The 18,427-nt window shown below is 41.8% G+C and overlaps 1 protein-coding gene across 1 annotated transcript in view; it reads left to right on the forward strand.

The window, feature by feature from the left end:
• PRKCQ (protein kinase C theta) overlaps positions 1-17,931 on the forward strand; it is a 60,760-nt gene extending 42,829 nt beyond the window's left edge. Inside the window, exons 14-19 of the mRNA XM_068670085.1 lie at positions 5,061-5,152; positions 7,477-7,539; positions 11,052-11,190; positions 14,345-14,533; positions 14,791-14,919; positions 15,754-17,931. Of these exons, the coding sequence (XP_068526186.1) occupies positions 5,061-5,152; positions 7,477-7,539; positions 11,052-11,190; positions 14,345-14,533; positions 14,791-14,919; positions 15,754-15,909 (768 nt within the window). The 3' untranslated portion in view covers positions 15,910-17,931. The remainder of the gene's footprint in view (positions 1-5,060; positions 5,153-7,476; positions 7,540-11,051; positions 11,191-14,344; positions 14,534-14,790; positions 14,920-15,753) is intronic.
• The last annotated feature ends 496 nt before the right edge of the window (positions 17,932-18,427 follow it).

Here is an 18,427-nt window from a genome sequence, read left to right on the forward strand (position 1 = left end):
TGACTAAAAGCCTGCGGTGTAGCTGCTCAGTTCTTTGTCCCAAAAAAGAATCAACTTCTTAAAATAAAAATATTATTTTTTCTCCCTATTTTTCAGCTGATAAAATATTCATGGTTTCATGAAGTTTGATACTTTTTGCTTAGCATTAGGTCTGGAAGTTTTTTTTATCCCCCTAATTTTCACAGAAATTTGTATTCAGACTGAGAAAATCAGTGTCTTTCCAAGTTCCCACCCTATACTGATAGGAGAAGCCACTTTCTCTTGCAAGACAGGGCTGACAGTGACTCAGTTTACCACTGCAGGTGATGTACTCTTTTTGCTCTGAGCCATGAAGAAGGGTCCTGGCATACTAGAACTTGAGTGATAGGAGTTATTGCCAGCCATGTCTGCACCCGTATGTATACCTATATATCTTTATATCTGTATATAAAGATATTCATATGCTTTATAGTAAGTAGATGGCCACATAAAACTAAGCATCCCAAATAGCAGTTTAGTGTGCAGTCAAAAACGCTGGCAGTGCAGAAATTAGAACAAAAAAGAAATCATGAGACGAGGGACTGGACTGAATTATCTGACAGCTAAAAGAAATGCTGCCATCTCCAGAAGACAGACTGATACTACACAGGGAGAAAAAGAAGCAAAGTCTTTAGACCAGAGAACAAAATTAAAACTGGGGTTGCTATAATCTGTAACAATTTGGCGTTGCTTATCCGGATGATGAAAATAGCAAGGTCAATACCTCTCTTGGTCACCTACTCGCAAGGAGTGACCCTGAATTAGCTGATCCTCATGGGAGAAGGTGCGACGGGGAGCTTGTGCATTGCTTGCTTTCCTACAGGATGGGATTCTGTGAATGAGACAGCAACAGTCACTGGGTGATGTGGTGGAGAAGGGCAGAGAGATTATCATCATTCATCCCATGAAATAAAATAGATCCAAAGCATGGATGAGCACCCAGAGGATTGAATTGTTAGGGTGCTCCTCAGCGTGGTTGTAGCCAGTGATACCTAGCAATCCAATGTGCAGGCATGGTTCATGAACAACATGGACTGGGGATTCAATAGGCATTTTGGATATGACTATTATGTTGCCTACTTAATTAAATCCTAGAGACTCAACCTGTGCAGAACCCACTTTTCTGCAGCACAGCATCACAGCCTCGCCTGGTGTCCCCATCTCCCTGCAGCTTGCTGGGATGGGAGCCCAGGTCACAGCACCCTTTGGAGTCAGACATGGGGGGTTCCCAGGGCAGGGGAGAGACCACTCAGGAGGGCTGAGCTGAGCTGATGGAAAATGTGAGACAAGAAGCAGCTGTAGGAGCTGCATCGTAACAAACCTTTCTCTTGCAAGGGCCAACCTAATTCAATGGGCATGCAGTGGAGTTAGGGCACTTAGCCTGCACTGAGGAGCCTTATCCACAGGGTAAGGGTAATGCTACACGGTCCTGCAACATTAATTATTCCAATATCCATCCTCCTGGGAGCCCTGGGAAGAAGAATTTTGCTCTGCAGTAAATGGTGTTAAATAGTATATTTGTATGTGTGCAAGTGCTTTCAAATGCAAAGAAAACAGAATCTGAGAGTCCCCACAGAAAAGTGCTCTGGAGGGCTTCCAGCTGCTTTGAGGATTTTAAGAGCCTGTTCTAGGCTGTACCTTCAAAAGATCGATTTAAATGCTGCCTGCTTTGTACTCATTGTTTATAAAGTTGAAAGCGTTTCTGATGGTGACTATTCATTCTCACAGTTGCGTGCAGAACAGAAGCAGGTTGGTTTAACTCCTTCCCTGCCACGTCCTGGGGAGATCAGGCGGCTCCGCAGAGAGATCAGCTCAGCATGGGCACTGAGGGACTGACAGGTCAATAAATTGAATTTCTGCAGTAACCTGGTGGGGTGGAGTTCACCAGGGCACTGTGTTATTTTGCATTCAGGATGTGTGCTTGTACATGTCTGTGTTGTATGGCACCATGTTATACAGTTCTGTCTGCTGTAGGACCAGAACTTCATCCTCCCACAGAAGGGTTTGTCATGTTCCCTCTGGAGCAATGGAGAAGGTCCCTGGAAGGTGACCTACTTGTAGGGAAGGATTCACACACTGATGTCCTCAAGGCAGCACCAACTATCCTGGAGCAGCACCCATTGTGTAGGAATTGTCCTTCCAGTCCACCTTGAACTCTGGGGTTATAAAGGATGGCCCCAAACTCTGCTGTAAGAGCAGGCTTGTTCTGTTCTACTGAGTTTGGAACAGTGGCCAGAAGTTTAACTTGAGTATTTCTACCCAAGGATGCTCTCAAAGGGGGTCAGCAAGCTGTCCATGGTCTGTCTGCAAGACAGCCAACAAGGGTGAAGGGGGGACTCCCCCCAGGGCTCCTTCAGAGCTTTGTAGGTCTCATCGCTGAGGGACAGCATTCATGTTTTCTTGCTTAGCACCCCTGACCTGGGGCCATCACAGGGGATACAGGCATCTTATCTTCTTGTCAGTCTTGCCATCCCAGCTGCAACTTCAGATGTACCTTCTCAACCCAATCCCACCTGCTATAGGCTCTAGCAGACTTCAGACCCCTGTAGAAGCAGACTCAAGAAGGAGCCATCAGGAAACTTTCCCAGGACAAGAGGAAGTGTAGGTTGCAGCCTGTCTACAAACACGTCCTCCGTGCCATTCTAACCCTTTTTGCCCTCTAGCACACTTAATTTTTAAGTGGTTTCAAGCAAGGTTTCTTCCACTTCCTATGTTTAAGCTATTCTATGGCTCCATAGATCTCAGGCTTTGGTAGCTGTCTCTAATAGTTCATTGCAGTTTGCACTGCTTAATTACATCTCTCAGAACTGCGTACTTAAGGTTGATCTCAAGCAGTTTTTCTCCATAGGCCATGCCAGACAATGGACCTTTGTAAGAAGCAAGGGCAACTTCCCATTTGAGGTTAAAAAACTCAGAGTTATGCCATCTTTCTTTTCAATAGCATTTAAGTAACATCCCTAGCACCCTATAGACCATGAACATCAGTAGTAATTATTCCTAAATCAGGTTTGTAGTCTTCAGCTTCATATCTTTAGGCAGTTCAGAGGCTGAGCTCCTATAATGATCTTTGGATGCCAATTAATCTGAGATGTTGTCCACTTTTTCTTTCCCATCATGGCAGTAATAAGAGTCCCCCATTCAATTAAATGTGTGCATTAGATGGTTGCTCAAATCCATGAGCAAGCAGAGCGTGACTCCTTGTTCTGCTAGGTGTGGACTTCAATTTGTGCTTAAAGAGGGGCGATAAGATGTAGCCAAAGTCAATGAACCTCCCAGGAAAATACAGGGTTTTTCTCCTTCCCAGTCCACTGAAGCTGAATCTGGCCCACCTGAAGACCCATGAGGTTCCTCCTGTCTCAGTGTCATCCATGCAGCTTTTGGTTTGTTGTTAGCTAAACCTCATCATCTCACTGTGTATCTTCACAACAAACACCAGTCAAATATTTTAACTGGTTCCTGAACTCACATTTCCAAGATTTGTGCATTTCTGTACTAAATTACCCATCTTCATTTGGTCTCCTTACTTCCTTAAGCTGACTTATGTCCAAAGACCTCTACAGATGCCAAACCTTCAAACTGAAAAACCTGCACCCAGTTGTTTATTGGAAAAAAAATTGTATTCTTACCCTGGGAGACCAGCTCTGGCCCTGTGCTTGTCGGATGACAGGTGGGGTTTCCAGCCAGACTTCCATTTAAACAAGAGTACTGTAATTAAAAGGAGCTGGCTAAAGAAATTGCACAAATTAGAGCAGACAGCTGTTATTTGAAAAGAACAAACGCTGTGTGTTTTGTTGTTGTTGTTTTGTTTTGTTTTAAATGGCCAGCTCTTGGCTTGCTGCCAGAGATGCTTACATTGGATTTTATGTATAAAAATCTTCCTTCAACTGTTAAAAATATACGTGAAAAGATCCCCCCCCTCCTCCAAGTTGTGATGGGTGCTAGGCAACAAAAGGAGCATATTCATAAACTTTAGCGTAGCCTGGAGATAACTAACTTGAGATGTTTAATAAACAGAGAAGATATGGCATCCATTTTATTTTATTCATGCATTTTTGCACAGAAGCTGAGTGTACTGAAATAGAAGTTTAAACTGGGAGCATCATAGCTCATTGCACAATACAGAGAATGGAGCTCTTCCTGCTTTATAGGTAAAGTGAGTGCTTTGAATCAAAAAAAAAAAAAAAATCTGATATCTCCCTGGTGGTTAAGGCAGTGAGGGTATCAATATGGCATACACCAAGGGCTGGAAGGGAGACCTAGGCGACATTTTCTGCTGTTTGTTTTCAGTTCAGAGATCCCCCCCATCCCTCTCATGTACAAGGAAGAGAGTTTTCTGCTGCCCTGGTAGAATAGCTGATGGTTGCATGTGATTGGGAACAAGGACTGGATATTTTCTCAGTCTTCTTTGGCATGCAAGCACCCAACGAGCATGCAGAAGTACGAGTAATTAATGAGTATTCCCATTGGCACGTAAAATCCTGCCTTATGAATAGAGCAGCTCCCAGGCTTAAAATCAAACAGAACAGGTTGCTGCATTTGGCCAGTGTCTCTGGTAACTTGAAAAGGGGCAAACCCATGTTCACCCATAAAAGATGTGTGGGAATGCAAGTTATACCAGCCTCAGTTCATTCCACTGAATGGATGATGATCAGGGCTGGGACTAGAGGATTTGCTGGGATTTGCTTCTGCCTAGTCCTCCAGTAAACCTGTCCCTCTGTCCTTCCATTAAACAAGCACTGTAGAGTCACTCGTCCCCTTTTAGGGACCGTTGAGCTCTGCTAGTAAAAAGCAATGGCACTGGCTAGTTATTAAGTGGATTCACAATGTTTGCTAATGCTGATTATACAAATTAAAGCACAGAGGGTGAGTATAGGCTTGGAGAACAAAGAACAGAAATGAGGAATTTGTACTAGAAACTGCTTTCTCTCCAAAACCCTGGCTGTAATCTTTTCCTTCCTCTTTTTCAGTGATTTCTGGGTGTTCTTTTTCAACTTTATTTCCCCCTTCCCCACCCCTAATGTTCATCTTGTCTTATTCTCTAGGAAAATCTCTTCTTTGTGATGGAGTATCTCAATGGAGGAGACCTCATGTTTCATATCCAGAATTGTCATAAGTTCGACCTTCCCAGAGCCACGTAAGATGTTATGATTACCTTTTGGCTTGCAGCTCTCACACACGGTAGAAGCAAAGGTGGCAGCTGGGGACACCAGGGCTCTTAGTTTTATTCCCTGCTCTACCACTGTCCTGTGAGGGTAACCTAGAGAACATCCCTTGACCTCTCTGTGCCTTACCTCTGTCTTCAAAGCACTTTCAACTGGATTTTAGCATGGAAACAGAACCACTTCCAATCCCAGCTCTCTCCAAAATGAACAAAACAGACGCACAGGTCATCACCTCAACTCACTGGCTGACTTGGAGCAAGTCACTTCCTCTCCCTGTCATCTTTCCCCTCCCACAGAAGGCTTTTTAGAGCATATCCACGCAGTTCGTTGCAGTCAAATGTGAACTCGCTTTGCATTCTTGGTCAACCAGGGAAGCTATTTCTGTCTGGAAACATTACAGATGCTGCTACACCCTCATCAGCATTACATTTGGCTGCAGTCTCATCCTTTAGCTTACAAAGAAGGGGCCTCCTTCCAGCATGTGAATTGGCTCCCATAGCTTGTGCTAACCTCAGAATATTCCCCCAAACACTTGCTCACAGCCAAGAGCTGGGCTGGATGGAAGCTGTGCCTTAGGCTGCTTTGCTTGCTGGATCAGTCCCTCTCACAGGGGGGCTCTTCACCTGAAATCTTACCTCTGAAGGTGCCTAGAGTGTCTATAAACAGCCCTGAGCATGCCTAAGATCTTATTTAGATGGCCCACGGATGAGGTTCATGCTAAAGCAACCTACAGGTGCCTGCTTTGAATTACAGCAGCCCTGGGGTTGCTCTACAATTGCACTCATTGAATTCTTGCTCAGCCCAGCACCAGAGGCCCCAGAAATGACATCGTGCACCTAACCTCCACCCTGGCTTTGCCACCATCAAAGAAATCCCACAGGTGCATTTTCAGCCATCTCAACCTCTTGTTCTTTACAACACCACTTCAAATGAGGTTCACAGTCCAGTGATCAGAGGCAAAGCTCTTGTTTGTTAGAAGTAATAGAATACGTTCGTTTTTCCTTTTAAGGTTTGAGTCAAAAAAAAAAAAAAAAAAGATCAAGCTTATCAAAACTGCAAAGGTAAATTCAAATCAAAAATTAATACACCAAAAGAGAATTAAAAATGTATTTAGCTCTGTTGAAAGTAAATAGAAAAATTCAAATACATGAAAGGTGTTTTTAATCCTTCTGCGAACAAAAGGTATTTGAAAAGTCAACACTGAAACCACTATAAGAATTAATTCTTATTTGATAATTAAAAAGAAAAAAAAATCATTTAAATCAGTGTTTAATTTGCTGGGTGTTTTCTTTTCCAAAAGCATGCGAATGTTCAGAATTAAGCCCTCAGGCCAATGCACTGAAGACTGGTGAAGCAAAGGATACAAATACCTGGGGGATATGACCTGTGGTTACATTCCCTTCTGGGAAGAGTGCTTTCATTGTGCAGTGATGCTTCAGCTTTATGCTGCCTCTGCAGCAGGACGTGTTTTTGTCCTTTAGGCAGAAACGCGTTAAGAACAAAGTTCTAAAACTCCAAAAGACTCCACAGAAAGGCCACTGATTTGCTAGCTTATCCACATCTTGAATAAAATTTCAAAAGCAAGTCATTAATCTGGGCAGTCAAGAGATCTGTGTGACCAGCTGAGGAGCTTGTTGTCCCCAAGCCCAGATGTCCTCCTGCCTGTCCCCGTGCTGGCACCACTCAGATCTTTGTGCAGCAGCCACTGAACACAGCTGTTTCCACCTGCCTTTTTGAGTTTTCAAGCATTGACTATAAGTCTGATGCAGTCTGGTACATTGCTGTAAATCACTGATTTACATGAAATATGTAAATAAGGGAGAGGCAGAAACCACCCACTCTTCCTTCCTTGCTACAGGAACCATATCTTGAGGCAAGGCAGGGTACACAGTTGGAGCTGGGTAATGGTTTTTTTTGCTTCACTTATGACCTGGAGGCATCCCCAGGCACTTAAGGACATGTCCTCAGAAACTGTTAGATATCAGAAAATGACAGCTAGCTGTGTTTTGTTGTCTCCAAAGCCCTAAAAACTAGTAGGCTTCAAATCCCTGCCATTTCCCAGAGTGGTTTCAGTACTGGATGGAGAGCTGGCTACGTGGAGTGCTTTTGGGAATTCCACATTGTCCATCAGTTACTTGTAAAATCCAGTTACTCCAAGCCTTCTGGAGACATTCCAAGCTTTCTGGGGACTTAATGAAATTTTGGCTCCTATGAAGGCAGTTTCCATCTTTTTGGTGTCTAGTTGAAAGAAGCTGTTGGAAAGCAACCGTCCTAACTTGTTCTTTCTGTCACTCAGGTTCTATGCTGCTGAAATCATATGTGGGCTGCAGTTCCTCCATTCAAAGGGCATAATATACAGGTAATTTTACTCCTCATTGTCCGACATGTTAAACCTTTCTTACACTTACTGGCATCACACTTCTATGCAGATTCACTTTTGACGATGGCCTGCTGTTTTCTTTTGAAGAGATGGCTCAGAAAAAGGCAGCTTTGAGCCCTTCTTAGGAATTCAGTCCTATTTCAGTTAACATTAAAGCAAACTCTTTGATGCATTTACACCAAGTCTTTCACAGAGCACTCAGAATAAGCACACAGTTTAATCTTTCTATGGATGAAGATATATAAGGTCAAGCTAGCCATGAGAAATCTGGTATATCTGCTGTGTGGCTTACCCTGGAATAGTGGTGAAAAGGTCAGCTCAGGTAACAGCAACAGGCAGACAGCAATATGACTAAATTTTGGGGTTATCTGCACAGCCCCATGGTATCCATCTTATCATCATGACTCTGAGCTAGCCACCCAAGCCTTTCTTGTAGTAAGTGGAGTAAATAGAGAAAAATCATATTTTTTAGGTGCCAGTTCATCCAACCTGTGTTAGAGTGTCCATAAGAAGTGGACTTTCTATCAGTGGACTCTGTAGAGAGCAGATGAATAGTAGGTCAGGCACTAAAGGCAGCTGCACTCAGACAGAAGAATCTTCTCCCAGATTTCCAAAACTGGGAGGAACTTACTCCATGACGCATCAGCCTGCCAAATCCTGCAGAGGAAAAGTCTTCTACTGTAAAATTGTGCATTCCGTTTTCTTCTTTACCTCCTTAAGAGCTTGGAAGTTATACATGAATGTTTTGATCTAATAAACAAAAGTTGTGCTTGAGACCTGCATGAAAGGCCAAGGGACAAGATGAAAGCAGGAGGGGCTGCAGATATCAGGAAATGGTCTGTTTTCCGATAGCTGAAAGGAGAAACTGAATTTCTGGGGAACACTCATCTAACTCATCTTCTTGGCAACCATTAGTTACTACACTGCAGCATTTTGTGAAAGAGGGAATTAAATATCTTGTCACAAGCACATGAGAAAGTTCACTAAAGCAATGTTTGCTGAAACCAAAATGAGCTTATTTCAATGTTTGTCACATAGCATGAACATTAGAAAAATGCTAAAAGTGAATGGCTTGTTTACAATTCACTCTCCCATTAAACTCAAGCTTTGATTCATATAAACTCTCATTATTCATTATTAGTGCTCATGTGAGAGCTGTTTATTGACCAGTGAGGGTGACTGCATAAACATGAGATCAATATCAATAACATTAAGCCAGGATGATCTCTGGGGTCTCAGCATTTTGTGAAGTGCCCAAACCACTTAGCAGAGTCTGTTGTTCTTACTTAGACTTCTTAGAAAAGTTGATTAAAAATATCTACAGGATGTTTCGAATTCATGATAGCACTGTTAAAATCTGGCTTTTTGCTCATAACTCACATTTTTATTTGAAACTGCTACACCAGTAGTGTGCCAGGTTTGGGGTCCCGTTTTCCCATGAAACAAGAGATTGTGAGAATCTGGAGCCATAGACCGTGAAGGGAAGTGGGGGCAAAATGAGATAGCTAGACATGGTGGTACAAAGAAATAGCTTAGTCCCAGGAGTCAGTGTGACTTTGATTTGGACATCAGGCTTTGATAGGAAATATCTGACCAGTCCTACTCCTTTTTCCTTTTTCCTTTTTCCTTTTTCCGTTTTCCTTTTTCCTTTTTCCTTTTTTTTTTTTTTCCTGAAAGCAATAACCACAAGGTCACTTGAGAACTCACAGCCATCAGTATCTCAGTCAGAGCTAACTAAGGATTTAGAAAAGTGAATAGAAATCATTTCTGAAACTACTTCACTTGTGATGTAGTAAGAATAACGAATCCAGCTGTTCTGTCTCATGCACCCATGTCTGGAAATGTTGGCTTAAATTTTAATGAATGAGCCGAGGCATTTTTGGCAGAAAATCCAATCCCTGGAGCCAATGAGTTTGAGACTCATCAAAATAATGAAAGCGAACTGTAGGTGATGGGTTTTTTGTTTTGCTTCAAACTACCAGATGAATAAAAGCAGTGCTGGCAGCCAGAGATTGATCTCAATGGTGTAACTAGAATAAGTCATTCCAGCTGGAAATTGTGACAACATGAGTGTCTGCCACTTGGAAAGCAAATGTCTTGGTTGTCTCTATATTTCTTTTTGATTGATGACTCCTATTTTTTATTTGGCTGTATTCTAGCAGCAACGAACTAGTGCCCCATGACAAGTTTTGTAGACACTACAAAGGAGCTTTGCAGAGGGAGGATGAAGACACACCTTTCCCACAACTGTAGGTGACTGAGGAAAATCAAATATTAGAAGTGATCTTCTCTGAGAGAATCAAATGGCAAGGTCATTTCTGAGGAAAAAAAAATACATAAATATATATATATATATATGTATGTGTAAAACTGTTGTCACCAGGAGTGTGGCTATATAGCAGCCTCATAGTAAGGACTCTTGCCTGAGATGTGGAAAATGTGAATCAGCAGATGTTGGAAAAGACCAGTTGTTACCTCAGCAGTGCACAAATCCAGTTGTTTTATCTGGGTGCTCTGGGAGCCTTGAGAGGGAGCAGTGACTGAGAGTTCAGGAAGTGCAAGGGCATGGGTGCTCCAAGACCAGGTATACAAATTCTACCTATATCCTAGGTGAGGTGGAGCATCACTGATCCAGGCATCCTGAATCATTGTTACAATGAAAATCAAAATGTTTAGGCAAGATGCAAAAATCTAACACAGAAGCTATGCCAGCCTTCCTTTCTTTATGCCTTTTTCTTTATTTCTTTACATTATTTTCTATCCTTTCAGAAGTTATTCCCACATGGAGGGACCCTTTTGTTCTCTGTAAAAGACCATGATTCATCAGCTCACTTGCTTTTATTTCTTTCTTTTTATATTCACTTATTATTTTTTTCTCCCTTTCTGGGATCTTTTCGTCCCACTGCAGCTCTCAGAGCATAAAGCCTCTGACAGAAGCCTGGCAGCTATGTGTGAAGGGCTTGTAAATCCCTGGGGTTCAGGCAGTACAGCCCGCAAGTGAAAAGTTGCTAGATGTTCTGCTGATGTCCAGGGTTGTTCTTACCATGCAAGGCTCGCAGGTCCTTACCTCTTCCAACATTTTTACAGCCTGCACTGGGAGGGAAAGCTGGCAGTAGCTTCAGATGCAGTATCAAAGCTCCCAGGAAAGAGGGGAGTGAGAACTAGCCAGTCTCTTCTTGCTCCCCTTCTCCGGGCAGTGTTAGAGGAGAAGCATCAACCTGGACAAAGCATTTTTAGCTTCACTATTCTGCATCCTCCAAGGAGAGATGCAAATATCTTGGGTAAAGTTAGATAAAGCAAATGAGTCAGTGCTCATACAGGAGGAAGAGGAATTTTGAACTTCTAGAGAGCAGCTCATCCTCTAGCCCCCAGCCTTCTTTTGTAATTGGATCATGTAGGCAATTATTGAATTTATGAGTGTATTCTGCTAAAATCACTTGCATTGCTCTGTAACACTTTAAAAGAAGAGATTCCTTTCTCTTCTTCCACAGAGACTTGAAGCTAGACAATGTCCTCTTGGACAATGAGGGGCACATCAAAATTGCTGACTTTGGGATGTGTAAGGAGAACATGTTTGGAGATGCGAAGACAAGTACTTTCTGTGGGACTCCTGACTATATCGCTCCAGAGGTAGGTGCTGGATCCAGGGAGGTCAGAAAGCTGTTGTGGGACAGAGAACTCCTCTTCAGACGTGGCTATTGGTCATTGGTGGTGGGGCATGCAAAAAGCAATAACCTGCTTGTGAATGGTTTCAGGCTAGAAACCTTATTTTAGTTTGACTCCACAAGCTGCCTCCAGGTGAAGGAGACCCTAAAACTCGAGGTGATGTGGCTGTCTCAGGGTCAGGCCATGCTTGAGTTAAGGGCCTGCTCTGCCCTCTTGACTCAGGATATTTGTGCTACATGTGAAGTACTGCCCTCTGAGGCTGGGGTTTGCTTGGAGACAGTCTACAAGGTCTGTGCATTGCAGACTTATCAACAGGTGCTCTTCTTCTTCCCCAGCTGATACACTTGGTAGAGAAAAGCTGAACCTGGCCTTCATGTGTCCCTGTAATAAAGCTGGATGGTCACAGACACCAGACTTCAGTTTTCCCACAGCAAGATCCCCTGCCCTTCCCCTTATTTTTTCAGGTTTCCCACAGAGAAGTTTGTTCTTATTTTCTTTTTCTAGCAAATGTAGATTTTTTTGGTCTAGATCCATTCAGAAAAGAACAAACTCCCTTAACCTGTTGAGTTCAAATAATGACAGCTTTCACTGTGGAGACACTTTGACTAATTAGATGGCAAACTGAGGCCAAAGAAGACATTATTCATCCTGGAGGAAAACTAAGAGTCATCCATGCATCATGTTCGACATCACTCTGAAATCCATTTATTTGCCTTTCAAGCTCCCATTTCATGATTTCATGATGGATATCAGTACTTTCCAAATGGCTTTTAAAGCTCTTGTTTTTTTCCCCTTCTCTATAATTCATTGATCATTTAGTGTGCACCAAAGGCCTCGATTCTGATCTAAGTTACACCACTGCTGACACAGGGGCAGGTCTCTTCAGTAATTGGATTTGTATTGCCTGAGAACAGGTGTATGTGTGCTCTGCCATCAAGTTGCAATTGTCTTTTATTCCATTTCAAAATGCTTTTATTAAATTAAAAAAAAAAACACATTATTTTTTCTGATCCTAAAAGAGAGCTGAGTGATAATCCATTATCTCTGATTTTACTTTATAGGTGAGAGAGTTGAAAATAGCTCAAAGGTTTTATTTCTGTGCTATCATTTATTTTAGAGATTCAACGAGTGCATATAAAACATTTTACCTCCAAATTGAAAGAACTGCTAGAGTTTATGGATCACCTCTCCTGCCAGAGGTTGAAGCCATGGACTTCTTGTCAGTATTTCAATGTGGCTGCTAGCACTGTAATTTGTTGCAGGCACAGCACCTTGGCTACAGCTGTGCAAATACAGGGATTTGGGGTCACCAGGCAAGAAATTTTTTATCTCAAAAATGTTTGCCAAAAAAAAAAAAAAAGAGTTAAATTAAATTTCTAGAGTTCATTTTTTTAGAGAACACAAAACTAATAATTTTTTCCTTGACTAGTATAAATCATTTAATTTAGTTTTCCAGACATTTTAAACTTTGAAAAGTAAGGCCTTATAAAATAAATGTGTCTTTTCAGGAGGAAAGGTTTAGATGATTTTGTTTATTAGCAGCCCAGAAGAAATTTATTAGGGAGACTTGCTGCTTCCCTTTTTTCACTCTGGATGAAACATATTGTTTCTATTGCCTCTTCTGTTCAAATAGGGTTTTTGTTTTTTTGTTTGTTTGTTCTGCTTTATTTTGTCAACATTTTTTCTCTTTTTGAATTTTGGAGACAAATGTGTTAACCATGAACATTCTGCATCAGCTTGGACCTTCTGATATTAAGGTCCTGCTTTGCTAGATGCCACAGGTACATCAGAGGGGGATACTTTTCATATTAGGTGAGAAAATTCATCTAAAAAAGAAGTATCAAATGGCACCTTATAGCACAGTAGGAGGGCTAGCTTTGCCAGAAGCCAAGTCATCCCTTCCTACCTTAGATATGTAAGTCAGGTAAATCACCATTTTTCCTCCATTGACTGTAGAAAGACTCTGGATAACTAGCTTAATAATAAGACAACTAACTTTTAGGAAATAAGATGAATCCAGACCCAAGTGGCAAACTCTGTCCTAAAGCATTTAGAAGCAATGAAGGCAAGGTACAAAATCACTTTAAAATAACTCAGACAAGTCTACAATACTTCAGAGCCAGGAGTAAAGATTCTCTAAATCACAATTTTTAGCAGCAATTTAATATACACTAGTTTAGAAAATTGCTTTCACTGGTGTTACGCCATGCTCATGGCATATTGATACCTACACTGTAATCATAGTATAGAGGATGGTGATGCAACCAGGCTGTGGGTGCAAAAGCAAAGATTGTGGCTTAAAATAACCTATTTCAAGGTTATTTTAAGCTCTATTCCAGCTCTAAAACTGCAATAAGGATCCTAGACATCATAGTCTTCACATGTATCTTTAGTCATCTGCAATGAAATTGTCTATATATGAGCAAGTTGTCCAGGTTCCTTAATAACTGAAGGAGATGAACAGAGGGTTGCATTTTACAGCAGGTAGATATTTAGCTGGGTGTCTAAAATTTGCATAATTTTCTTATCTGCGTACCATATATCTAAAGAGAGATTAGATGAATTTAGCTCTTCCAGAGGGAAGTCTGAAAGTTCAGTGATATCTGGCCAAGTTTGCAGGGGAAGAAAATGACAGATCTGTTCTTTGGGGAGGTCATTACCCCAAATGATCTGTCCTGGTCACCGTACACTGGATATAACCTTCATTTTATAACTGTCACAGAAAAGCACAACTCAATGGACTGACTGAAGGCAAACTCTCATTGCTCTACCTGTAACTCAGTTCTAACATTTGATTTCTGTCTTCTTTTCCCATCCCTTTGGCCTAAATAAACACTACCTAAAGTTCCATCTCCCTGCTTAGCACATAGTTTATTCTTCATCAAACTGACAATTGCATGGTATGCTGTTTGAAATTCCTTTTGCTGAAATTGAAACCTCTTGGCAGACCTCTACTGGCAGATACTCTGGCTCAGGGGTTAGGTAGGGGAGAACACCTCTGCTATCACATTCAGTACAAAGCAGCTTTTGAAGGGTCAGGGCCTGACCACCATTCTGAAGATGAAATACTGATGACAGACATTTTGTGTCTGTCTTTTTGACTCCTCTCTTTGGGCAGATATTGCTGGGGCAGAAGTACAACACCTCCGTTGATTGGTGGTCCTTTGGTGTCCTTCTGTATGAGATGCTTATTGGCCAATCTCCTTTCCATGGCCAAGATGAAGAGGAGCTTTTCCAGTCTATCCGTATGGATAACCCATTCTATCCTCGCTGGCTTGACAAGGATGCAAAGGACATTTTGGTGAAGGTAAGAATTACCATACGTCAAATAAAAGTCTTTTTGACAGAAATGTCATCTTTGGCTTGTGTATCTCCATCTGTTTTTCAGAGAAACAGCTTTAGTATGATAGGGTCAGTGAGAGTCACTTTCTCTTTCTTGTTTGGGGACCTCAAAGCCCATCCAGACAAAAGCTTTCAAATGCAATACAGAGATTTCAGCTATGTAGTTGTATGCAACTGTTATTGATAAAGAGTAAAGTATTTCTCTTTTTTTCAAAATTTTAGCTTTTTGTCAGAGAACCTGAGAGGAGATTGGGATCAAAAGGGAACATCCGCCAGCATGCCTTTTTCCGGGAAATAAACTGGGAGGCATTAGAAGAAAGAAGGATTGAACCTCCTTTCAAACCAAGAGTGGTAAGGATGTATCTTCATTCATTTCAACCCATCTCATGCCATTCTTTCCTGAATCATTCCCTTCCCAAATATTTATACCCTCCAATACGTGTTTGCAATAAACCAAAGCCAGAACCCACAATAATACTTTAAGCCACTTTAAGGATCCAAGCTCCTCACACATGGGTCTTTAATGTCACATACCTCAAATCCCTAGTATCTTAAAGGTGGTTACATGTTGACCTCATAATGAAACTAGCAGTTTAAGGCACCAAGTTAAGGCTTTCAAAATGCCTTCAAATTTTCAGGGAGTTGTTCTAGAGTTGTTCTGCCTATCCAGTAGATGCAGGTGGTCAGCTAAGTCAGGATGGAATCAGTCCTATTAATAACAATAATAAAATTTAACTTGACAAGTGCAATTCCATTTTGCAGTCCTTCACAAACATTCTTTACCTGATGTGACCAGTCTGCCGTTTTACAATGTTGTAACATCCCTGCAAGGCAGAATTAATGGATCACAGCCTCAGTGCCTCCTGCATAAAATGTATTCCCATTACCACTTCAACAGGACAATAATAAGCATGTCATTAGCATTGGTTGCAGGATATTAAGAGTTCAGACAGACAGCAGTTCACTGCAGCTTAACAATTTACTGTGCATCGTTTGGGCTACAGCAGACAACTATTGTGGAAAAAGACTGAGAGCAAACACTTTGTGGTTTCCTTGGTTGAACCAAGCTTTCTCCCAGCTAGTTGAGCTGAGCCCATAAGAAACAGCCTGATAAGGCTCATACTATTATAATGAAGACCAGAATATTAGTGATTTGACACTGTTTTCTTTTTCCTTTTCTTGAAGAAATCTCCAAGTGACTGTAGCAACTTCGACAAGGAATTTCTAAATGAAAAGCCTAGACTATCGTGTGCAGACAGAGCACTGATTAACAGCATGGACCAAAATATGTTCCGCAACTTCTCTTTTGTGAACCCTAAAATGGAAAAAATATTTTCCTGAGATTTGTCTTACTGAAGAAATTCTCTGTAATGGTTTGAGTAACACTTTGTCGGCTGAAGACTGTGCGTGGTTATTTTAACCAAGAATGTGCCAGAAAAACACGTCAGTGAAAATTCATACCATGCCTGGAGGCTTTCAGCTTGTTCCAGTCTGTAGCAGATGTCAGCCACGCTTCACTAATAATGAAGTCTCTTCATGGTATCTTTTGGTCTCTATTCTCTCTTTTCCCAATGTTCTTTAAGTTGAGAACATCTGAAAATGAAGAGGTGCCAAAACCTCTTCCTCTTTACTTGTACCTACAGCCAATGGGTTTCTCTATAAGAAAAAACAAACATGTTTGTTCTTCTAGTGTTGTCAGTGCCCATTTCTGCAATTCTCACTTAGGCCCACCTCCTTCTGAAGGATGAGTGGTGGACTCAGGGCCTGAGGGCATCTGGGAAGACTTCATGTTGGGTGTCTTTGCAACCTCCATTTGTACATGTGCAGAATTGTGCCTATGTTGAAGTTAGAAGAAGCAAATTAACTCCCCTCACACTTTAAAACTGATCCTCACATGTATTGGGATTTAATGCTGTGCCATAAAGTCCACCGAGGCTAAGAAAATTTGTAGGTGCACATTCCAGCATTCATATGTCTCAGCCAGAGGCCATGAAACTAAGGCTCAACCATGAAGGAAGATCACAACAATAGCAAGTGTCAAGATCCATACAGAAACCCAGAGGTTTTATCCTAATACTTGAGCAGAAAAGATGGGAATTGTAGTACAGAAGAAAGCCTTGAAAACCCCTTTTCTAAAGCTTTAACTGTCCTCAAATTCACCAGATTCAGAGCAAAATCTGCACTGGTCTTTCTGGAGTTTTATTCTAAATCTGAATCAGAAATGTGGTAAAGTTTTCCTCAAACCATTCTTTAAGCATCATAGTATTGGCCTTTCAGTCACAGTGTTGGCATATTTTACTGGAATGCTAATAACCAGTCCTTGTAAAGGCTGAAGTGCTTCCTATTGCTCTAAATGGTGCCCTGATGCCTTGAAGACATGATGGGCATTGCAGATGTGATGGGCACACTGCAGGACAGCACACCAGGAGAGGGTGGCCCTCTCCCTCCCCATGTGATATTTTGCTGCGTATTCTACCTCTTTGCAGTCTGTGGATACGTTGTTGGGTTAAAATTAATCTCATCTGTGATCCGTTCATGACAGAATCCTTTTAAATAAAGACGCACCGTTTTCAGAGGTTGGAGAAACTCAGAACCTACCAATTACTGCTTTCCATGGAGACATTAGGTAAATACTGGGTCAAAATTAAATCAAAGCCACAAATGAGGAATCTGTAATATATATATATGTAATAAATGCTAAGGAATTAAGCAGTCATCCCAGCTTGTGTTAGGCTGTAACTGAAGATTGTAAATTTGGAGCTTCATTGCAAGAACTCCTCCAGCCCATTAGGAAGAGATGTTCTAGAAGGTGAATCATCCCGAATTTGGGTTATTTTTGGAGGTGCCCTTCTGGATCCACTGGAATGGGCACTTAACATGGACCCTCCAACAGGACGAACGCAGCTTTACAGACTGTGCAGCCACTGTGGGATATCGCTGGCAGCAGCTGCAGGCACTGAATCCTGCAGGGCCAACAGCAGAAGTGCCTAAAATCAATGAGAAAAGCAAATTGCCTCAGAAAAGGACTCATGCTGGTGACTTTTGTAAAATCCTTGCTTGTGCTGTATAGAGTATAATGGGGTTCTGCGCACACAGTTTGTGCAGCCAGTCATCATGTTTAATTTGAATGGTAAACATGGATTTCTAAAACACCAGTGCAGTTTGTACAGTTTAATAAAATGTTGTGTACAATTGGAAAATGTAGAAGTGATTAAATGGGGACGAAAACCAAAGATGCTTGGAAAAGCTGTTAAAAGGCTCTGTGCTTTCTGGGAGATGTTCCCCAGTGGAATTTCAACCCATAAATACGTGGGATCATCAAGCATTTCAACAACTGTAACTACTCTGTGGCTGCAGGAGCAATTAAGAAAACAGATGCTACCTGCATTTTCCACTGATGCCACAAAATGCACTCTAGGATCAAACCGTCCCTGGATGTGACCGTGTTTGTATCTATGTGGAGCTTGTACTTTCCATCAATGACAGGTCAAAATCTAAAGCCAGGATCTGGTGCTGTGGGAAGGTGCCCAAGAAGAGAATAAAACATCCCTTTTCACTCTCAGCAGAGGAGACAGCTGGTAACTGGGGCTGCAGAACCAGATGTGAGGAGATGGGCAGTGTTAGAGGGCAATTAGGCCACCTTCCTTCAACACATAAATGAGGATGGATCATGCATCTCCTGGGAGAGCTTGACTGTCCACATGCTATGGAGCCCGGATGACACAACCAGAGGTTGCATGTCGATGTATTTGAAGATAGTTGAGCAGCATCCCTCTCTAAATGCCTGTTTTGGGTGTTCTCTTGTAACAGCGTGGTGGTTCATGCATGACACCAGTGCAGGGACAGCCTAAGAACACAG

The sequence above is a fragment of the Anas acuta genome, chromosome 1 (genome assembly GCF_963932015.1).
Source record: "Anas acuta chromosome 1, bAnaAcu1.1, whole genome shotgun sequence".
Lineage (NCBI taxonomy): Eukaryota > Metazoa > Chordata > Aves > Anseriformes > Anatidae > Anas > Anas acuta.